Source organism: Canis lupus, chromosome 31, assembly GCF_048164855.1.
Source record: "Canis lupus baileyi chromosome 31, mCanLup2.hap1, whole genome shotgun sequence".
NCBI classification, from domain to species: Eukaryota; Metazoa; Chordata; class Mammalia; order Carnivora; family Canidae; genus Canis; species Canis lupus.
Window position 1 is genome coordinate 14,377,965 of NC_132868.1, and position 20,572 is coordinate 14,398,536.

At 37.1% G+C, this 20,572-nt stretch overlaps 2 protein-coding genes across 4 annotated transcripts in view; one reads left to right on the forward strand and one right to left on the reverse strand.

Annotated features, from left to right (window-relative positions):
- Positions 1-8,686, forward strand: part of MFN1 (mitofusin 1) — a 32,027-nt gene extending 23,341 nt beyond the window's left edge. For all 3 annotated transcript variants that reach the window (XM_072807470.1, XM_072807472.1, XM_072807473.1), the window contains 4 exons: positions 1,053-1,205; positions 2,061-2,257; positions 4,507-4,641; positions 6,648-8,686. In XM_072807470.1, coding sequence (XP_072663571.1) covers positions 1,053-1,205; positions 2,061-2,257; positions 4,507-4,641; positions 6,648-6,729 — 567 coding nt within the window. In that variant the 3' untranslated portion in view covers positions 6,730-8,686. The remainder of the gene's footprint in view (positions 1-1,052; positions 1,206-2,060; positions 2,258-4,506; positions 4,642-6,647) is intronic.
- A 3,014-nt stretch (positions 8,687-11,700) lies between these two features.
- GNB4 (G protein subunit beta 4) overlaps positions 11,701-20,572 on the reverse strand; it is a 56,170-nt gene continuing 47,298 nt past the window's right edge. The window contains exons 9-10 of the mRNA XM_072807474.1: positions 15,135-15,351; positions 11,701-13,152 (exon numbers count right to left, since the gene is read on the reverse strand). Coding sequence (XP_072663575.1) covers positions 13,046-13,152; positions 15,135-15,351 — 324 coding nt within the window. The 3' untranslated portion in view covers positions 11,701-13,045. The remainder of the gene's footprint in view (positions 13,153-15,134; positions 15,352-20,572) is intronic.

Consider the following 20,572-nt stretch of genomic DNA (forward strand, 5'->3'; position numbering starts at 1 on the left):
ACACTGGAGTTATTTTTACTCTTTGGCTATTATGAATAATGCTGCTATTTTCTTTTCTTTTTAAAGATTTTATTTATTCATAGAGACACGAGAAAGAGAGAGGCAGAGACACAGGCAGAGGGAGAAGCAGGCACCATGCAGAGAGCCTGATGTGGGACTCGATTCAGGGTCTCCAGGAGCACGCCCAGGCAGTGCTAAACTGCTGCGCCACCGGGGCTGCCCTGCTATGAACTCATGTACTATTTTTATGTGGACGTCTGTTTTAATTTCTCTTGAGTATATGCCTAGGAATGAAATTGCTGGCCCACACTATAACTACATGTTAACTTTCTGAGGAACTGCCAAACTGTTTTCCAAAGCAGCTACCTCATTTTACATTCCCACCAGCAGTATATTAAGGTTCTGTTTCTCAACATTCTCATCAAGACTTGTTTTTGTCCTTTTTATTTAGTGGACGTGATGAGCTACCTCATATAGTTTCAATTTGTGTTTCCCTAATGACTAATGATTTTGAACATCTTTACATGTGCTTGTATTGGCCATTTATGTATTTTATGAAATGTCTTCAGATCATTTGCCCATTTTTTAATTGGGTATTTGGCTTCTTATTGTAGGAGTTCTTTATGTATTCTCTAGATACAAATCCTTTGTCAGATACATGATTTCCAGATATGTTTTCTAGTTTATGGCTTGTCTCAATTTTCTTATAGTGTATTTAGAAGTGTAGATTTTAATTTTTAATTTAAAAAAATTTTGTAAGGATGTGTCTGAGATTTTTAAGATACAGTTTCAATTGCTCTTGAGAGTTGAGGGCCTACAGTTATAGGTGGAATCATATAGTATGAAAATTCATTATTCATCATATCACTGGTCTAGTATTGTAGAAAATAATTTTCAGACCGTTTTTTTTTTCATATATTTATGGTAAACTCATTGGAGTCATTCTTATGGATTTACTACTGTAATTATAGAAGAAATACAATAGAACTTTATAAATGTAACTATTCCATTTGTAGTTTAATTGTAATAATATTTTCCCCCAACCTTATCAGCTCCCCAGATCTTTAGCCTCTACTCCCACTGCTCCGACCAATCCAGCAACACCAGACAGTGCCTCACAGGAAGAACTCATGGTTACCTTAATAACAGGATTGGCTTCTCTCACATCTAGAACTTCTATGGGCATCATTGTTGTTGGAGGAGTGGTAAGAAGTCCTTCTTAGTATAATTAAAATTGGAATTTTTGCAAAGCTGTCTGCTAGATCATGAAAAGAAAGGTGTATTTTACTTTTATATCCAGGATAGTCTGTAAAATGACATGAAAAGTTGTTGGTTAAAATTAGTGAATAAAGATGAGTTGCACCGGTCTAATCTTAAGCTTTTAAAAATATAAATTTATTTTAAAATTGAAATATAATTGACATAACGTTGTATTAGTTCCAGGCATGCAAGATAATGATTTGATATACGTATATTGCAAAGTGATTGCCATAGTATAAATTTTTAACGAATGCTTTAGAAAAAAAAAATACCACCAATTAGCTACACCTTAAAACAATGTTCCCTTCTTTCACTTCACAGCCTATAAAGAAATGATATTTGTACTTTGGAGTAACAAGGATGATTCAAGTCCCTTATCTAGCCTTCTCTGAATACAAAGGGATCTGCCTTAAAACATTAAAGATTATTTTTTAGTAGTAGTTCTTTTTAACTGCTAATTTTTTTTGTTTTCACCTCATTAACAACGTAGGGTTATCTAGTTTGGTTTTTAAAATCTCTGACCTAAAAAAAAAATTCACATCTCTTTTTGAGATATATCAACTTAGCAAATGTCTGGCAGGTTATGAAAGTTCCTGCCTGATATTTATGTACTCCTTTTTCATCTTGGTTGATTTCTAGTAACTTCACATTTTCTCATGGAGAAAGAATATCTTTTTTAAAAAAAAAATGGATTTGACTCAGATCTGTAGGGAGCTGATAAGTTTGTTAAAATGCCTTAACATACAATCTCCCTAGTGGTGTTATTCTTTCTTGAAGTAACCTGTGAATTTATCTTACAGATCTGGAAAACTGTAGGGTGGAAACTCATATCTGTTTCATTAAGTATGTATGGAGCTCTGTATCTTTATGAGAGGCTGACCTGGACCACACGTGCTAAAGAGAGAGCCTTTAAACAGCAGTTTGTGAACTATGCAACTGAGAAACTGCAGATGATTGTTAGCTTCACAAGTGCAAATTGTAGCCATCAAGTACAACAGTAAGTTGAAAGATGTGTCTTTGTTGATTTTTTTTAAGCATTATTGAAGTATGACATATATGTAAAAAAATGCACAAATGAGCATAGCTCAAAAGAATTATCACAATATTCTTGTGATATGAACACATTTTGTGATCACCACCAAGGTGAAAAAAGAGTAAAACCAAACAAGGCTCAAAAATGCATCATGGCAAGTGTAGTTTATTTTTACTGTCACAGCCCAGATTTACAAGCCTAAGGCTTTTTTTGTTTTTGAGAGCGAGAGCAGTAGCAGAGAGGCCTAGAGGTAGAGGGTGAAACAGACTCCTTCCTGAGCAGGGAGCCTGATGCAGGGCTAAATCCTAGGACCCTGGGATCATGACCTGAGCTGAATGCAGATGCTTAACCAACTGAGCCACCCAGGTGCTCCCACCACATTTACAAGTTTAAAGGCATAATTATTTTAGAACTTAAGAGGATTTTATTATAATGAATACTGGAGTACACTAGTTTCTTTAATGTATCTTAAAATTTGTTTCATTAATAAAAATATTAGATTTCAGTTAAGGCAATGCATAATAATCTATATTTGGTTGCTGCTGAGAGCTGAATTTAAAAAGTTTCCTGAGCTGAAGATGATTGTTGTGATTTAATGGAAGAGATAACATGTACATAATTACAATAAAAGGTGAAGAGTGGATGCGCCTGGGTGGCTCAATGGTTGAGCATCCTGCCTTTGTCTCAGGTCATGATCCTGGGGTCCTGGGATTGAGTCCCACATCGGGCTCTCTATGTCTCTGCCTCTCTCTCTCTCTCTCATGAATAAATCTTAAGTGAAAAGAAGTAATATAAGTGGTAAGTAAGCCTCATAACATGAAGCTCTAGAATCTTAAATCATGAAAGATAGTGGGTCAAAAAAAAGATTTCTTCCAAGGAAGAGTAGCCGAATGGGTTTTGAGTGTGCAGAATTTGAAGATGTAGGCAGAGAAAACACACCAAAAGAAGGGAAGTAGGGGGGAAAAGAAATGTGTTCAGAAATAGAGAATTTCAGTGTGGCAGATTTGTATATTGGGTGTGGGGGGGTAAATTAAAATATAAACCTAAAACTAAGACAGGACCTTGGATGATGGGGAGTCCTGCTCTAGAACAAATAACTGCAGTGGTGTAGTGTATAGGATGGTTTAGGCTAAGGAGACAAGAATTGCAGGGAGATTCAGCTTTCAGTCACAAGATCAACATGGTTAGAGTTGTAGGGAATGGAAACAATGAGGGCACAGATTGGAGAATATTTGCCAAATACTTATTAAGCTCCTGCCTTAAATAGTTTTCATTTATTTATGTTAAGAAAGATGTTTTCTCTAATGGAGGTACCTAGACATCCCAAAGAAATCAGCTGAGGTCACATAGGTAAAACAAGGTTAATGAAGCTTTGCATTCATTTGATTATTTGTTAACTGTCTACCATTTGCCAATAACTATGCTAGAGATGATTGTAGGAAACTAAAAATAGATAATGAGATCTCTTTCTTAGAGGACTTTACATCCTAATGGCAGCAGCCTAAATTATTGCTCAGTTAAAATAATAGCTAAATATTGATTTAATGAAATACGAAAATAATAAAAGATGCTTAATTTGTGTAATACTGATATTTGGTGGAATGGGTTGAGCGTGGAAAGAAAAAGAGACCATGGGAAAGATGAGTATGCACAGGAGAATAGTTACAAAAAAAATTTCAGTTAATCATAAATATTCCAGAGGTAAACATCTATATCAGGCATGCTCCCAGTTGCAAAAATAAAATGTTGACCAAAGCAAATATATTAACTGGCACACAAATTGGTTTGGTTGTAGAAACATGGTTCAGTATTACTATGATTTAAAGTATTTTTTGTCTGAGTCACATAAGCTCATGAAGTTTTCTCACCTGTTCTCAGTAATTGTTATTTCTATAGGCAAGGGACACGTAAGGCTTACTGTGCTTCTGAAGAAATATTCCCAACTTCTGCCTTTTTATAGCTTAGTCATATTCACAACCATATTCTAGAGGTTGATACTGCCTGTTGAGCATTTGTCTTAAGGCCAGATGAAATTAAGCCCAAAGTGATGTTAAGCCTACAAGTGCCGTACCCTCCTTAATAGTAATATTCTTTGATATCTTGTTTTAGGTATACTTTAAACTTGCAGTCTTTCTATATAAGCTTTAAATTAAAGCTTCATTTATTTTAAAAGACATTCATGACTGCTGAAAAAAATAATTTTTTATTTTAAGGGAAATGGCAACCACTTTCGCTCGCCTGTGCCAACAAGTTGATATTACACAAAGACATCTGGAAGAAGAAATTGCTAGATTATCCAAAGAAATAGATCAACTGGAGAAAATACAAAACAATTCAAAGTTCTTAAGGTATTTGAACCTTTTTTCTCAATAATATGAATATTTATTGGTCTCATTACCTGAATATAATTATGTAACATTACTTGTGAATTTGTATTAAAACTTTCTGCATCAGCTTAATTATTTTTCGTATTTAATTCTGAATGTTTTTCATTTTCAATGAAAGCTAATTTCAACAAATAAAAGCAAATCTAAAAGAGTAAAAGGAATCTTTCAGATCTTTATCTAAAACTCTATTAAGCCATATTAGTTCCTTTTCAGAGCAGAAGTTTTTAATTAAAAGTGTGAGGTTTTTTTTTTTGTTTTTTTTTTTTGTTTTTTTTTTAGATTTATTTTAGAGGGCATGCGTTTGCACACTTATGTGAGTTGAGGAAAGGGCAGAGAGCAAGAATCTTCAAGCAGAGTCCACCGAGCACAGAGCCTGATGTGGGGCTCAGTCCCAGGACCCAGGAGGTCACCTGAGTCAAAACCAAGAGTCAGACACTCAACCAACTGAGCCACTTTTGGGGGCAAAAGTGCAAGTTTTTAGTCCCCTGAATTCAAGACCCTTAACTTCCATTTTCACTGAGGGACTGTTGGGTATGCTTATATTTAAAGCAATGCAAGTAAAACAAGATATCCTAATACATGCAGTTCTGGTATAGTAGAATTTATCATGGATTCTGTGGGGTCTAAGTAAAGTTTGCCTTTGGGGACCTGACCAGAAGTGTCACCATGACGTGACTACTTCGGTAGGTCCTAACTCAGCTTTTGCCCCATTAGCTGGCTCACCTACCAGTACCATTAAGCATCATTTAATTCCTGCTGCTACTTACCCCAGGGTATGTGCTACATGCAGTTGCCCATGTGAGAGCAGCTTGCAGTGTCTTCAAATTGTAGAGGCTATCCTTGTGAGCTGAATTTGGGGACATCTAAAACAACTGAAGTGGTGTCTACCATGGTATCTTAATCTGATCTGCAGTGACATTGTCATCACTCCTCAATTTCATAATGTCTGGAAAAGACGACTGCCTGTTGTTTAGACCCCGACTTCCTTATCCATACAAACACACCCAAGTAAATTTCACTTATTCTATCATGTTTTAAGTTAAATCATCTCAAATACAGCCTTTCAAATATATTGAAATTATACCTAGTAGAATTATTTACTTAGATTGTTTTTAGTAGTGTTTTGTCTTGTTGGAGTAAAATGTAAATGATATTATTGGCACTTTAGCCTTTTGATTTTGGCAGGACTGACTTGAGTATGAATAGTTTTGAGCTGCTAATCCTTTGTCTAACAGGAATAATAAATACCATAATTTTTAGAAACTCCATTGTTAACTAGATTAGGCTCAGCAATTCAGGTAAAACACTTACTTAATCCTTCAGGAGAGTTGCCTGAAGAAGCATACAGAGGAGTCTGTATGTACATTAACTTATATGACCCCTGCCATGTGTACCCAGCAACAGTACAAGACCAAGAGAAAAGAGAGAAGCTCATTCAAGTATGTGTGTGTACCCTGGCATGGTAGGAGAATGGGAGACATGATCTTTGTTCCTGTTTTCCTCTTGTTAGGGTATTTGGCTTTGTCAAGTATTCTGGTGTTAAAAAACTCTTGGAATACCATGGTCCTTTGACATCTGACAGCTGCTTTATATATACACAAAACCAGTTGTTCTATACTTTATGCTTAAACTTAAAAGGGAATTCAAGGACAATTATGACTGTGTGTGACATAGGATATAACTCCCAAGAAGGTAATAGGATTCCATTGTCTGTTACGATTTTCATTTTTAAGGTTTTGGTTTTATCCCCATGTACCTTTTTAAAGTTCTGGACATTGGGTTCTGTGTTTACAGCAGAGTATAATAGCATATATACATATTCTTAGAAGGTTGATAATAGCTTAATCTCATTTCAAATAAATGCAGCACCAGCTGACTAATGATTTTAAGATTGGATGGAATGCATTTTTTTTCTGATTGGCCTTTATGATAATCAGATTGGTATTTTATTCATTTTTTTAAATTAGAAATAAAGCCGTTCAACTTGAAAATGAGCTGGAGAATTTTACTAAGCAGTTTCTACATTCAAGCAATGAAGAAAAATCTTAACAGAGATTGCTTTGGTGATCATCATAGGAGAAAATGGAACTTGGAAGACTGGGACAGTTTTTGTCTTTTTTTTTTTTTTCATGAAATGACTTTAAATGTGAATTATACTAACTGTATCTAAATAGCAAATCCTTGTATAGATTCTGGTAATGATCTATCTCAGGGTGTTTGCATTTCTGAAGAGTGTTATGATATCTTCTTAGTTTTAAATTTGGGCAAAGGCTAAATTGTGTTAAAAATGATGAATTAGTTAAAAGCAACAGAACCAACTATGTGACCCCTGAGGGGTGGGGCCTCGTTCTTAATTAGGGCTCTCTTTGTTTTTGATTCTGAAAAACTCTGCTTCCTGGCATCCAGGAGTTAGAGAATGCTTTCATCTTTTTCTCAAAACTAATTTTTGATGCCTACCTTAATGGGTATAGTCATTTGTTTTTGTTTCATAAACTTCATTTGCTCTATCGAGGAGTGTGGTGGAATGTTCTTGAGCGTATTGTTTATGCAAGTTGCAATCACTTTTGCCATCCTGGCTGGTAAGTAAACCACTAATTAATATACTGTTTTTACTCCCTCTTTTTTCCCATTAAAACTGATGTAAAAGTAGTGTAAGGATTTGTTATTATAAAGTCTCTTATAAAAAAGTATCTGGGTCTGAATAAATAGTTGCTTGATCTGTTTCTAAAGAAACATTTTCTGCTTCAGCAATGATTACAGCAAGGAAACCTTTCTAGCTCAGTTTTAGGAATAAAGTTTGAACTGACAAAAATAGCCAAAGATATGGGTGCTCTGAATTGTTGGTGGTTATGGTCTTGTACAAATGCTATTCTTCAGAAGATATTCGCCAAGGATACTGCTGGATTGTCCCCCCAGGTGGCTTTTACTTTTATGTAATTGTATGAATTTGCCAGGGCACTGTTAATATTGTATTTCTTAACTTAATGAAATGTTCATGAGTTCAAGTACTGTGTCTGTTTCTGTGTAAAAACTAATTGAAATATATATGGAAACACCAAAAAATGGCATTCTAGAGCTTTGCTACACAAAATGTAGTCTTGAGGATCACCAGAGTAACAGCATCTAGGTGGTTGTTAGATGCATGACAACAGTGCATTTGGCCAAGCATAGTGTCTGCTTTTCCATAGAGGGATAATACGTTAGGCTCTTTTATCCTTAATACTGTTTCCTTTTTTTGTGCCTTAATTTAAGGCTACTGGATGCTACTCAGTCTTTTCACAGCAGGTGCAGCACTTTTTTCAGGATATTTTGAGAAAACATTTAAGTCACAGAAGCCTTTCAAAAATATATTTTTATGCAGATCAGATACTAGGATGCAGTATCAAAATCCATCTACTAGTTTGTAGCTTTTGTTGCTTTATAACCAAAATATAGTGCAAGCTGCCAACAACCGGGATTAGGTAGCAACTGCCACGTGAAACTAATGTCTGAGACTGGGTACTGCTAACTTAGAAGTTCAAGACCTTAATCTTTACATGAAAGCACTTGAACTTTTGAAATAGTGGTTTGGTATCACCTCATTAGTAATAGTACAGTGGCTGTCAAAGTCTGGTCCCTGGATTAACTGTACATCACTTGTGAACTTCTGACAAGTGCATATTGCAGGTTCTTACCAAGACCCACTGCATCCAGGAGTGTCTGGGAACCAACCATCTGAATTTAACAAGCCCTCCAGGTGATCCTCATGCTTGCTAAAGTGTGGACTGCTGGAATAGTGGTTCCTAGTAAATCTCTAGGAAGTTTTTTCCATCACCAGTTGAATGCAGTTCCACCACCTTGATCAAGTTTGAAAATGCATGAATGTTGAACACTAAAATAAGGACACCCAGCCTTGATGCCTGGAGATTAAGTTTGCAGGACTATAACTTTGTATAACCTTTTTACAAAACTACGTTTTTATAAGTATGCAAGGTGAAAATAAAATGTTTGCCTGATAGTTGATAAATGTAGCATTTATACTGACAGTGAGTTTTAATATTTGTGGTAGGTATCTTGGGTAGACTGGCTGACACATCTGGCCAAGAGAAGTTTCCTCATTCTCCAAGGATGTGGTGATGAAACGAAAGCAGTAAATAATGTTGTAGCCTTTTAACAGTAGATAGCATTCACAGGGGTAAAGAATATGTTTACTTCTGAGGCTTAATTTTTAATGTGATTTTAAAAATTAAAGCCTGCTACATGAAATCTGGTTAAAAGCACTTTATTGATTACAATATCAATTCACAGCAACATTTCACAGAGCTACTGTACAAATAGAGGAATGAATCATTGTGCAAGAAAGAACCAATACTATTAAGTCACGGTACAAGTCCATAGTTTGCTTTAAAGCTTTTATAAGAGCTTTAATCTATGTTCACCTTTCCCATAGTCACACTACTGACATTCAGAGTCAATTGGCTACAAGTTTATAGAAACCACTGTAGGTGAAGAAAAACATTTTAATCAGCTTTAAAAACCCACTTCTGTGAATGCTTTTGGATAAGAATATGCAAATCTAAGTGTTCAGATGCTTCTTCGAAAACAACAGAATAGAGCACCATTGTATAAAAGACAAAAGGCTTGAAATATCTACCAAGTATCACTGAAGTTCCATTAATTAAAAAATAAATATGTAAGATTTTGTTGAACACTTAACACCAGTTGAAACACGAAACCAATTTTTTCATGATGCTGCATTATTAACTTTTATAGGATCAGTAATTGGATTTAAGAAAAAAGACTCAGGAAATTTTATCATCATGCAAACAAATCTGCTAAATACAAGGTGTACCATCAATCTGTGACCAAAATGTTTTAAAAGTACACTGCTAGCTTAGACATTTAGCTACAAACCATTTTAAGGAGTGCCTATTATAACCAATATTTTTAGAATATACCACAAAATTTAAGGCAACCCTAACAGGAAGAAAAACTAGTAAATTTGAAACAATTCACCTACTTAATCTAATTTAAAATGCCAGTTTTCTTCACTGTGCTACTCTTTCTCACGAGAAAGATGGTCTAACCTTGAGGGTGTTTAAAAACTTTAACAGGTAAGAGTTTAAAATTTTGCTTTTCATAAGGGCAAAAGGGAAATTTGAAGCTGAATATAGTACTTGATTTAAAAGCAACTATTTTTAAGCATGACTTCTACCCTAAAGATTCTAGAGAATATTGTGAAAATGATAGGCCCATTTAGAAGATTGCTTAATCAGTTTCCTTAAGTTTAAACATCAACTGCCTTGTAATTTAAAATGTGAAACATTCAACAGTAATCAAAGCATAAAATTTCCCTGAATGTTTTCACTTTAAAAAGGTTAAAGTTATTAAATCTAAGACCGCAACAGTGTTGGAGAAAGTCAGTTATAATATTGGCACAGTATGTTGTAGCAATAAAAATTCCATTGTCACCTGGAGAAGTCAAGATCCATTTCTCTTAACAGATTAATTAACACATTCCAGAAGCACCTACATCTATATGTCTAGACTAGTTTACTATCCCTCGTGCAGTATCCGTTTAGCTGAGTCTACATTAAAATAAGGAAAATGGCCTATTAGACTCTTGAAATAGTAAACCCAAATTTTTGCCTCTGTGAAGATGGAACTCAATGTGGTGCTAGGAACCATGGCATCACAACTAGAAAAATCTGAGTAGGTAGGGAGGGACCTTCGATATTCAGTCTAACCCTTAATACAGCTGCCAAAAATGAGGCCTGCCTCAAGGTGGAGAGGTCCTTGCTATCAGCTTTTGGGATGAAGAGCTGAACCACATGGCAGTCACTACCACTTTTTAGAGAAGAATATGTTCTCTTATTCTTGCCAGATCTGGGAAAAGGAAAAACCACCCCACTCTTTATGAAGTGACTGATGAATCTATAAACAAACATGCTGAGGCATATAGTATGTTTAAATGTTTCTTATAAGGTAAAAGCAAATAGGCACCAGATAAATGCAACAATCTTGATACACATTCTTTAAAACTAGTACTACTACATTACTCTTACTGGTTACAAGTCTTATGCACAATACTTAAGACTATCAGCTGAACTCAAACAGCAATAAATATATTTAGCAATTGGAGCCTGTTATTACTAGAGAGCAAAGGTTTAGCTAGTAAGTTAATGTGGTAATGAGGTCACCATTTGGTCATAATGTGTCAACAGCCACCATAGTGGTTGGTTCATAGTTGTCCAGTCCATACTGAATTACAGGAACTGCTCTGAAACTTCTCTATAAAGACTTTTAACATTAACTCATTCTATCAACATGCTGAAGACCAGAGAATTCCTGTAGTCCCAGCCTCTCAAAAGTATCTTGTGATTAGGTAACTTTCAAAGCAGAGGAGATATTCTCATACAGTGTGTGTGTGTGTGTGTGTACACACACACACACATATATATATGGCTGTTTTGCACATGGCAGAGGTGCTGCTTCAACAGGACTGTGGAACTGTGGAAGGAACTACTGAACTATACGGCAAACCCTCACCTTTTTGGGAAATGAATACTTTGAATTTAATGAATATTAAAGTTTCTTTAAAATAGTCTTGCCTTACCTCAAAGAGCTCTTCTTTATGACAGTCCACAAACATTAATTGCAAAAAAAAGTTCATAGAAATCTTATGTGTTTATAAATATACATTCATGCCTGCCATCTATAATAGTCTTTTTTTTTTTTTTTGGTCCTTTATCTTAGTATTCGTTTATTATCAGCTGATCTTAAAAACGGGTACAGAGTTCATTATAGTTGATGCACTTACTAGCACATTCACAATATAAAAATGAAAATTCACAAGTAAAATCTGGGGAGTATTTAGAGTTATATGTGATCAAAAGTTGAGACCTATCTCAACAGTAACAGACACAGTTCACTAAATTACAAAAACAATGCACTTCTATATATGAGAGTAACCAATGACTTCATCATCAAGCAAGACTAACAATCTTCTATTGTCAATCATTTAGCTTTAGTTAACAGGAGAAAATCCAACAGGAAAAGTATCTTTATTTGGGGGGAGGGGCATTCTAGTAATAGATACATTATTATCACTGACAAACAGGAATTGCTTAGTATTTTCCTCTGACTCCTTCGAGGACTGCTCCTGGAATTTTTCTTTTGGCTTTAAAGAGGAATCACTTGGATCTAAGCATTCTTTGAGGCAAAATCACTTAGAAATCATATTATGCCAAGGGAAGAAACATTACAGAAAAACACAAAGTCTGAATGCTTCCTTTTTAAAATTTAAGTTGCAGATAATACAAAATGTGAACTGATGTAAACTATGAACAAATTCATAAAGCTACCTTGCTACACAATTATAACTAGTCAAGTCTAGTGACTGGTTAGATTTTACCCTTCTTTCAACAGCATAATGGCATCACCATTATATTTCCTATCTACATGTATATCGAGAACACTGGAGAAAATTCTTCAGATGCAAGGATAATCCAAATGTTAATGTGAAATAATGAGTGGACCCTGTGAACTCATGTCTAGAACATGAAATCACTAGGAAAGCTTATCATTTACAGAGAGCTACTCAAAGCGTCACTTGATCATAACCACATTTTCTGAATGTCAACCATTTTTATGCAATTACTGCTAACAATACAAGAGTTTCTTATCTAGGTCTAAAATTTCAGAATGAAATCTCGATTCCCTAGCCTTCAGATTAGCTCTTCCTCCAAGGACTGAAAACGAGCACTTATTTAAATTCATAGGATGGCAAAGGATACACCAGAAACTAAGGATACTCAACAGGGGACTCCCCTCAGAGGTACTGAGGCCTGCTAGCATTCTTAAACATTGACCAGCCAGAAGCTCTTTTAGATTTTTAAAAGGAAGATCAGAAATCAAGGAGACTTTCTTCAAACGGAAGTACACACACATAAAGGATCACTTCCATCTATTACTGTGCTTACTTCCTCCATTACAAAACTGAAAAATGTTATTTCTTATGTATAGAAAGTTAAAAATGTAGTTCTTAAAAAATGCAAACACAATCAAACATGATAACCGGCTATAATGTGTACATTCTGTCCTATACAAAGAAAATAAAGAATTTGAGTACAAGCAAGAATTTATCAAGGTTAAATTAGCTCAATTCCTCAAATTAATGCACTGGTCCTTTTGATGTCAGCAAGCACCCCTTGCTGCCACGCCCCCCTCCCCAATTTTGTAGTTTACTGAAATCTTTTTGTATATAATAATCTCAATAGAAAAATCTTCACCTGCAAATATAAGGTAGAATTTTCTTCTCACAGCAATAGGCTGTAGCACTGATTTCTCCAGATAGCAATGGAGAACAGAAAACCTGCATGTACTATTAATTCCAGATTCTAAGAAAACTGTCCCAAGAGCCTGTTGCCACAGCCATGCCATCATCTGTTACACCTAAACAGCTGACACGGTTGTCATGACCAGCAAGAACACCTGAAAAACAAAAGTTTAGGAAAAAGAAAAAGTTAACAGCAGGCAACTTTCAGAATTGAATAGTTATAGGCATAAAAGATCTAGAAGAGTATTTAAAACCTAAAAAGGGAAACTGGGTTCCAGGGGTAAGCTGGATGTGTGCACAAATACAATTATTTGCATTACATGAATCACTGACATGGACATCAGCTCATGCTTATCACTTGAAATATTTTATAGTCATCTTATATCTAGGAAAACAGATGCATGTATACTTTATATAAGTTCATGATCCACCAGATGTTGCCATTGTGCTCTATGCTGTTTTCAAAACAAAATTTCGAGTGATAAGTAGCCTTTCATCACAACAATAAGAATGTAGGAATGAAGTTGCCTGATATCACTACTTGCCTTGCAGAAATACCAACATAACTTACGTGCTTTGTTAAACTGCAAATACTAAATGTTTTGGATTTAACTTATGAAACCATCCAACTCATCTAGTTTTAGTTTTGTATATTAAATTCGTTTGATATTCAGATCACTACACGGGATAAAAACGAGCATTCCCAAATAATTGCAAGGAAAATGAGAAATGTAAAGATGTACAAGAAAAATATATCAAATTCAAGAATTTTTTCTTTAATAAACTGTGTCTGAGTTTTCAGTAGCTGTACATAATGAAGCAAAATCATTTTCACCCAACCTCAGAAATAAAAGTTCATCGTGTCTAAAACTATTAATATTCTCTGTAGTGTCTCCAGCACAGCAATGTTTGGCAATAGGCAAATGTACAATTACGGGTTGAAATAAAAAATGAGCACTGTGACTAAATACTCTAAGTCACACTGGAAAGGAAAGTGAATTAGCAATTCACAAAGTCGTCATTCAATTTTACTGTGAAACTATCAAGTTGAGCCAACTTGAAACCAAGCAGCTGTAGGGAGAGCAAAACTAACTCAAGCACATGCTAAAATATGGAAAACAAACACATTTTGTTATGGATGCTAAGTGATTCAATCCAGGCAAAACACCTAATACTGATTTTAAAAAGTCTTAATTATGTAAACACTGACTGAGTTCTAAATAAAATCCGCTCCACATGGGAGACATTAAAAGATAGGAAGGATGTGGCTGTGGTGGGAAGACAGATGTTAAAGCTGAGCCCTCAAAAGAGAACGCCAAGAAGTAAAAAATAATAATAAAATTTTAAAAAATGACTCATTCGAATTGTTTTAAAACTAGGCATTCTCTGTTGAGGGTTCAGCTTTAACACCACTCCTCCCAGAGCACCCCAGTGTGAATACTAAAAACCGTGTTGGAGTGTGCATACGTGCATGTATGTGTGCGTGCATACACACACACACACACACACACACACACAAATCAAGCAACAGCAACACAGGGTATTATTTAAAGATACGGAATAAATACTTAGGAGCTACCTTTGGGCACAGAAAACATGAGCTGGGGCCAGAGGACTGCTGTTTTGGTACAAGCCATGTACCTGTTTGATTCTCATATGTATAATATTGATTCTAACAATACTTAAAATGACTGTATGTAAGTTGCTATTGATGGCAGTAACCAGTGTGACTTGATGCATTCACTAACATTCTGGAAGCTACACGGGAGAACTGAGCTTGGCTCTGAGGCGACCGTGGGTCTACAGACCGTCCAGGCAAGATCTCCAGAAGGAAGAGGATTCACAGCAATTACAGTGTTTCTGGTCAGGTTAGAAGAAACTGTAACTTGGAAAAGACCACGCTGAATTTGATTCACTGTTCGTCTTTAGAGCAAAACTTACCAAACACGAGGACACGACAGAGCTTGAGGTTACTGTTTGCAAAGTGGGGAAGTCCACAGGGAGCATGAAGGAGCCCGGCCAGGGTGCTGGGCCCACAGCGCTAAGGCCCCGGAGGCCACACGCTGCCAGAACCTCCTCCTGCTTGCCCCCCAGCGCACCCCCACGCAGTGCACCCACGGCCGACTTCCTCACCGACCTGCACGATCTCCCTTCAGCGTGTCCCACACGTTACAGTTGAAGTCGTCGTAGCCAGCCAGGAGCAGGCGGCCGCTTTTGGAGAAAGCTACGGACGTGATCCCGCAGATGATGTTGTCGTGGGAGTAGAGCAGCAGCTCCTGGTCGGCGCGGAGGTCGAAGAGGCGGCACGTGGCATCGTCGGAGCCGGTGGCGAAGGCATATCCGTTGGGGAAAAACTGGAAAGCAAAGGCGCGGGCCGTGACCACCGGGGCGCACGGGCCGTGGGCGGGCGCGAGGACAGGGCAGGCTCGGGCAGGGCAGGGCAGGGCAGGGCAGGGCAGGGCAGGGCAGGGCAGGGCGCCAGCGAGCGGGTGGGACCCGGCCGGGCCCGGGCTCAGGCGCTGCTTAGGAGGGACGCGCAGCTGCAGGCTCCACGGCTCGGCCCGCTCCCCCACACGGTTCATCAGCGGGTTTAAATCAAACATTACCCTTTACAGAATTTCTAGATGTGCGGTCTTAAACCCCCCAGAACCCCATCATGAGAAATAAAGATTCTACAAAAGAGCATGAGCCACCCCAGGCAGGCTCGTGGTAAAGCACGCCGCAGTGGTGGGCAGTCGCCTTCTCTCAGAATCTGCCACTACTACTCAACGGGGATTTTTTAAAACACTTTTTGTCCCCCTTGTACCTACTGGCCATCTGTATTTTGTGAAGTTATTCTTCGTGACCTTTATTGATTTTTTACTATGCTGTTAGTACTTGATTTGTAGAAATAAGAGGACTATAAAAATTTTTTTTTCAAATTTTACTGTTTTTGTTTCCTTTTTAAAAAATATAAAGCAGTATGTCATTTTATGTAATCAAATTTATCTTTCATTTGAGATTTCTTCCATTGTTTTTATGAATAAAGTCCTTTCTCAAGCTTATTGACTGATGCTCAATATCTTTTTCTAATTTCATTTTTTATGTCTTAATTTTTATCTATCTGGGATATATTTGATATACAGCATTCAGTATAAAGATCTAACTTAATTTTCTTAGTAGTCAACAGCTGTCCCAGCTGTTGATCAAATAATCATTTTACAGATTTTGTCGTTAAATCTTTAATTCACTAAACTCTTGTATGCACAAAAATGTTTTGTCTATCCTTTCTTGTACCTGTACCACACTTTTTAAAAATCACAACCTGATAGTAAATTTTTTCTATCTCACATGGCAAAACACTCATGGTACGCGGATTCAGATCAATCTGTTTTCTCCTCCCCCACTCAGACCCCCGCTTGAATTTCACAGACATCTGATCAAGTTTCTTCATATTCTTGTCTCAAAAAAAAAACAAAAAACAAAAAAAACACAAAAATTTAAATAATCCACTTTTTTTTTTGAGGGAGAGAATCCCAGCAGATTCTCTGCAGATGCACGGTTCCATCTCACGACTCTGAGATCACAACCTGAGCCAAAACCAAGAGTTGGGGACGCTGAATGGACTATGCCACCCAGCTACCCATCCATTTGGGTTTTGATTAAAATTTGTATTAATCCTAAAAATTAGGGACGCCTGGGTGGCTCAGTGGTTGAACATCGGCCTTCAGCTCAGGTCGTGATCCCAAGGTCCTGGGATCAAGTTCCACATTGGGCTTCCCGCAGGGAGCCTGCTTCTCCCTCTGCCTGTGTCTCTGCCTCTCTCTGTGTCTCTCATGAATAAATAAACAAAACCTTTTTTTCTATTTGTTTTCATTTAAGTTTGATTTGACAATTAAATAAAACCATTAAAAAAAAGCCTAAAAATTCACCTGAGGATAAATGTATTGGCTTATAATATGCAGTCTTCTCATTCAGCACTGTAGTATTTTTTTAAAGATTTTATTTATTTTTTAATTTAGAGAAAGAGAGTGCAAGAGTTGGGGGGTAGAAGGAAGAGAATCTATGCCCAACAAGGAGCCGAGGTGGGGGGCTCCATTTCATGACCCATGCTGAAATCAAGAGTTGACACTTATCTGACTAAACCACCCAGGTATCCCAAGATTATCTTTAAGTCATCTCTACACCCAACATAGGGCTTGAACTCACAATCCCGAAACCAAGAAGTGTCATGCTCCACTGACTGAGCCAGCCAGGTGCCTCAGGTATACGGAATTTAAAAAATGTTTCAACAAAAATTTTTTTAATTTATTTATTCATGAGACACAGAGGGGTGGGGAGCACAGAGACACAGGCAGAGGGAGAAGCAGGCTCCACGCAGGGAGCCCAATGCGGGACTTGATCCAGGGTCTCCAGGATCAGGCTCTGGGCCAAAGGCGGTGCTACAGTGCTGAGACACCTGGGCTGCCCTCGAAACAATTTTTTATAAAGAGTCTGTGTGTTTCTTGCTAAATGTATTCCTTGTCTCTTTCCTAATTTCTGTTGCTATTTCCAAGAGGATTTTCTTCCTGTTTTCTACCTGGTTATTATTGGTGTATATAAGAGAGTTATTGATTTTAAAGTAATTTCTGTAACCCAGAAAATACACCAAACTCTTTATGGTATCTAGATAGCCAGATTATATCACCTGCAAGTAATATTTTTTCTACTTTCTAATTCAGCTTTTATTTCAGTTTTGGGTCCAACTATACCAGCTGAAGTTTCACAACAATTTAAACAATGGTAATGGTATTATCATCTCGTTACCTAAATAATGAGAATGCCTCCAGTGTTTTCACTGTTAAGAAGTGCCCCTACACTCAGGATGATAGTGGAGGGAGGCAGTGATAACAGGCTAACAGGTTCTCAGAGATACAGGTACTTTAATGCTTTTAGGGATGGTTCAAGCCCAGTGGAGATGCTTTTTCCGCATCAAAAACAAGGAACTGCTTTTCCTTTTCAAATTCCCAAAGGAAATAGGGAACTTCTATCCATAATTTCCTTTATCTACCAAGCATCCAATCATTGGTCATCCCAGGCTACAGTAAAGTTTGTAAAGGTGGCCCTTCTCTTAAGCAAGTGAGAGGCTTCACCAAACCCTCACTGACTACTTAGAGACTACTGATTCTGACCAAGATCCTCCATTCTAACAGCCAGCAAGATACTCCGCTGTTTATTTGCAGGAAGTCCAGCAATACCGTTTACATACTCTATCAGCATGTGTGGGTTAAACCTGTTCTCTAACATGGACCGAAACAGAACTGTGCAGTAAAGGACTCCCAGCTCAGAACACCCAATCATCAAGAGCACCCCTTTTGCTCACTCTACGGGGCATGGCATGCCAACAGTCTATGTTCAAGAGACAGGAAGACCAGACCTCCCATTTTGCATAGGATCCTCCCCGTTTATGCCCTTCTCCTTGGCAAAATTAGTAACAGCATTCTTTCACTCTCAAAGTTTCACATTTCCTAGTTTGTATGATATATGCTCAGTTTATCCATATGATGAACCAGTTTTAATTGCCTGGGAGCTTAAGATGGCCCCCAGAACTAGAGGAAATATTTAAATGCATCTGGCAGATTTAACATACAAAGGAAAGTGTGTGTGATGTTGGCAGTTGATTTAAGTTGCATTTCTTTTTAATAACAGAGAAGAGCTTTCTAGTACCAAAAATTTTTCATTTTTTAAAAATGGTTGTTTGCTTTTTATCAGATATCTTTTAGTATCCAAAATACTGACAAAATGATTTGGTAAAATTTATTAATAGATTTCCTAATATTAAATCATTCTTCCATTCCTAGAATTTTTACTTGATTTTTTTTTACTTTGATACGTTGTTGATTTGATTTGTAATTAGTCCAAAGATGTTTTTAAAAGATTTTTTAAAAATTTTTATTTATTTTAAAAGATTTTATTTATTCATGAGACACACAGAAAGAAAGGCAGAGACACAGGCAGAGGGAGAAGCAGGCTCCCTGCAAGGAGCCCGATGCAGGACTTGATCCCAGGACCACAACCTGAGCCAAAGGTAGACACTCAACCACTGAACCAACCAGGGGCCCTATAAGATGCTTTTATCTAGTTTGGAGAGAGACCCTTTCTTGTTTTTTGGTGTAACGGTTAATGCTAGTTTGAGACACTAAACTGGGCAACTCTTAATCTTTTCCTTTGTTCAGGAACAGTTTTAATAGTGCTGAAATTTCTGTTCCTTCAAAGTAGTAGTTATTTGCCAATAAACTATATAATTCTGAAATTTTAATTAAAAAATAGTTTTAAAAAAACTATCAAGCTATTCAAGTTTTCACTTACTGAATCAGTTTTGGAAAACTGAGAATTGCCATAAGTTACATATTTCTTATGATTTTTTAAATCTTTAATAAAAATCTTTTGTAAGTAATATAACCCCTACTCTTAATTTTGTGTATCTACAACATTTATCCTTCTTAAGTTTACCGGAGATTTAATCAAGTCTCAGAAAATTTAAAAATTCAAGTACTCTAATAGTTCTCTATTATAAAATCTATATTTGTTCACTAAACAAATATTCATTAAGCACCTACTGTATCTATCATGCACAGTTCTAAATGCTGGTCTGGTTATACAACAGAAGTCAACAAAACTGACAAAAATTCTTGTCTCCATGGAGCTTATATTCTTGTGAAGCAGACCATAAACATGAAAAGCAAAGAAAAAATAAGCATGTTAGATCATGGTAAGTACTAAGGAGAGGAAAAAAAAATAAGTCTGGTAAAAGGGCAAAGGGAGCATGGGTAAAAGCTCAGGGTGTCCAGGGAAGGCTTCACAGACAAGTAGTTACTAAAGAACACTCCCCCACACCCCTTCCCTGCCACCCTGGAAGTGAAGCAATGGGCTTCTGGGGGGTGGGGAGGGGCAGTAAGGGTGATAGCTTCCTTGGTAGAAAACGTGCCATTGGGGGGGTGGCCAAGGAGGCCAATGTGACTGAGGTGGAGTGAGGACTGGGGAGATCAGAGAAAGAGGCAGCGTGGATCATGGGTGACCACAGGTCCACAGTCCCCAAGAGGCCAATATGAACCCTTCAGAATTGTGGTTTTTCAGAACTTACAGTCATTCAGATTTTAGAAAAGGAATATGCTGTGTGTTAACTACAACTCCACTGGGCCTGGAGCGGCATGCTGTGATAAACACAGCAGTGCAAGGTCAGTGACAGTCATACCAAGTGGGCTAAGTAAGGACTACAAACAGCTCCCTGCCACAGAGTATGTCTATGCTATTCTTAGGGGAGAAGACGTTTTTCACAACTTACTGGATGTCAGAACTGCAGCTCAAGAGCTGGACAGACTACAGGTAAGGGGCAGAAGGTAGATGGTAGAGGACCTGCTGGTTCAGGTAAAGGCTCTCACTTCAATCCATATTTCTGCTTTGCTCCTTACCAGCTCCCTCCTCTCTCTCCCAGTGTGAACTGTTCTTTCCTCCAAAGTCCTGAGCTATTCACTTCAGATTAATGATTTCTTTTTTTTTTTTTTTTTAGATTAATGATTTCTTTAGTGGCCTGCTGTGCAATTGGTTTTTATGTTT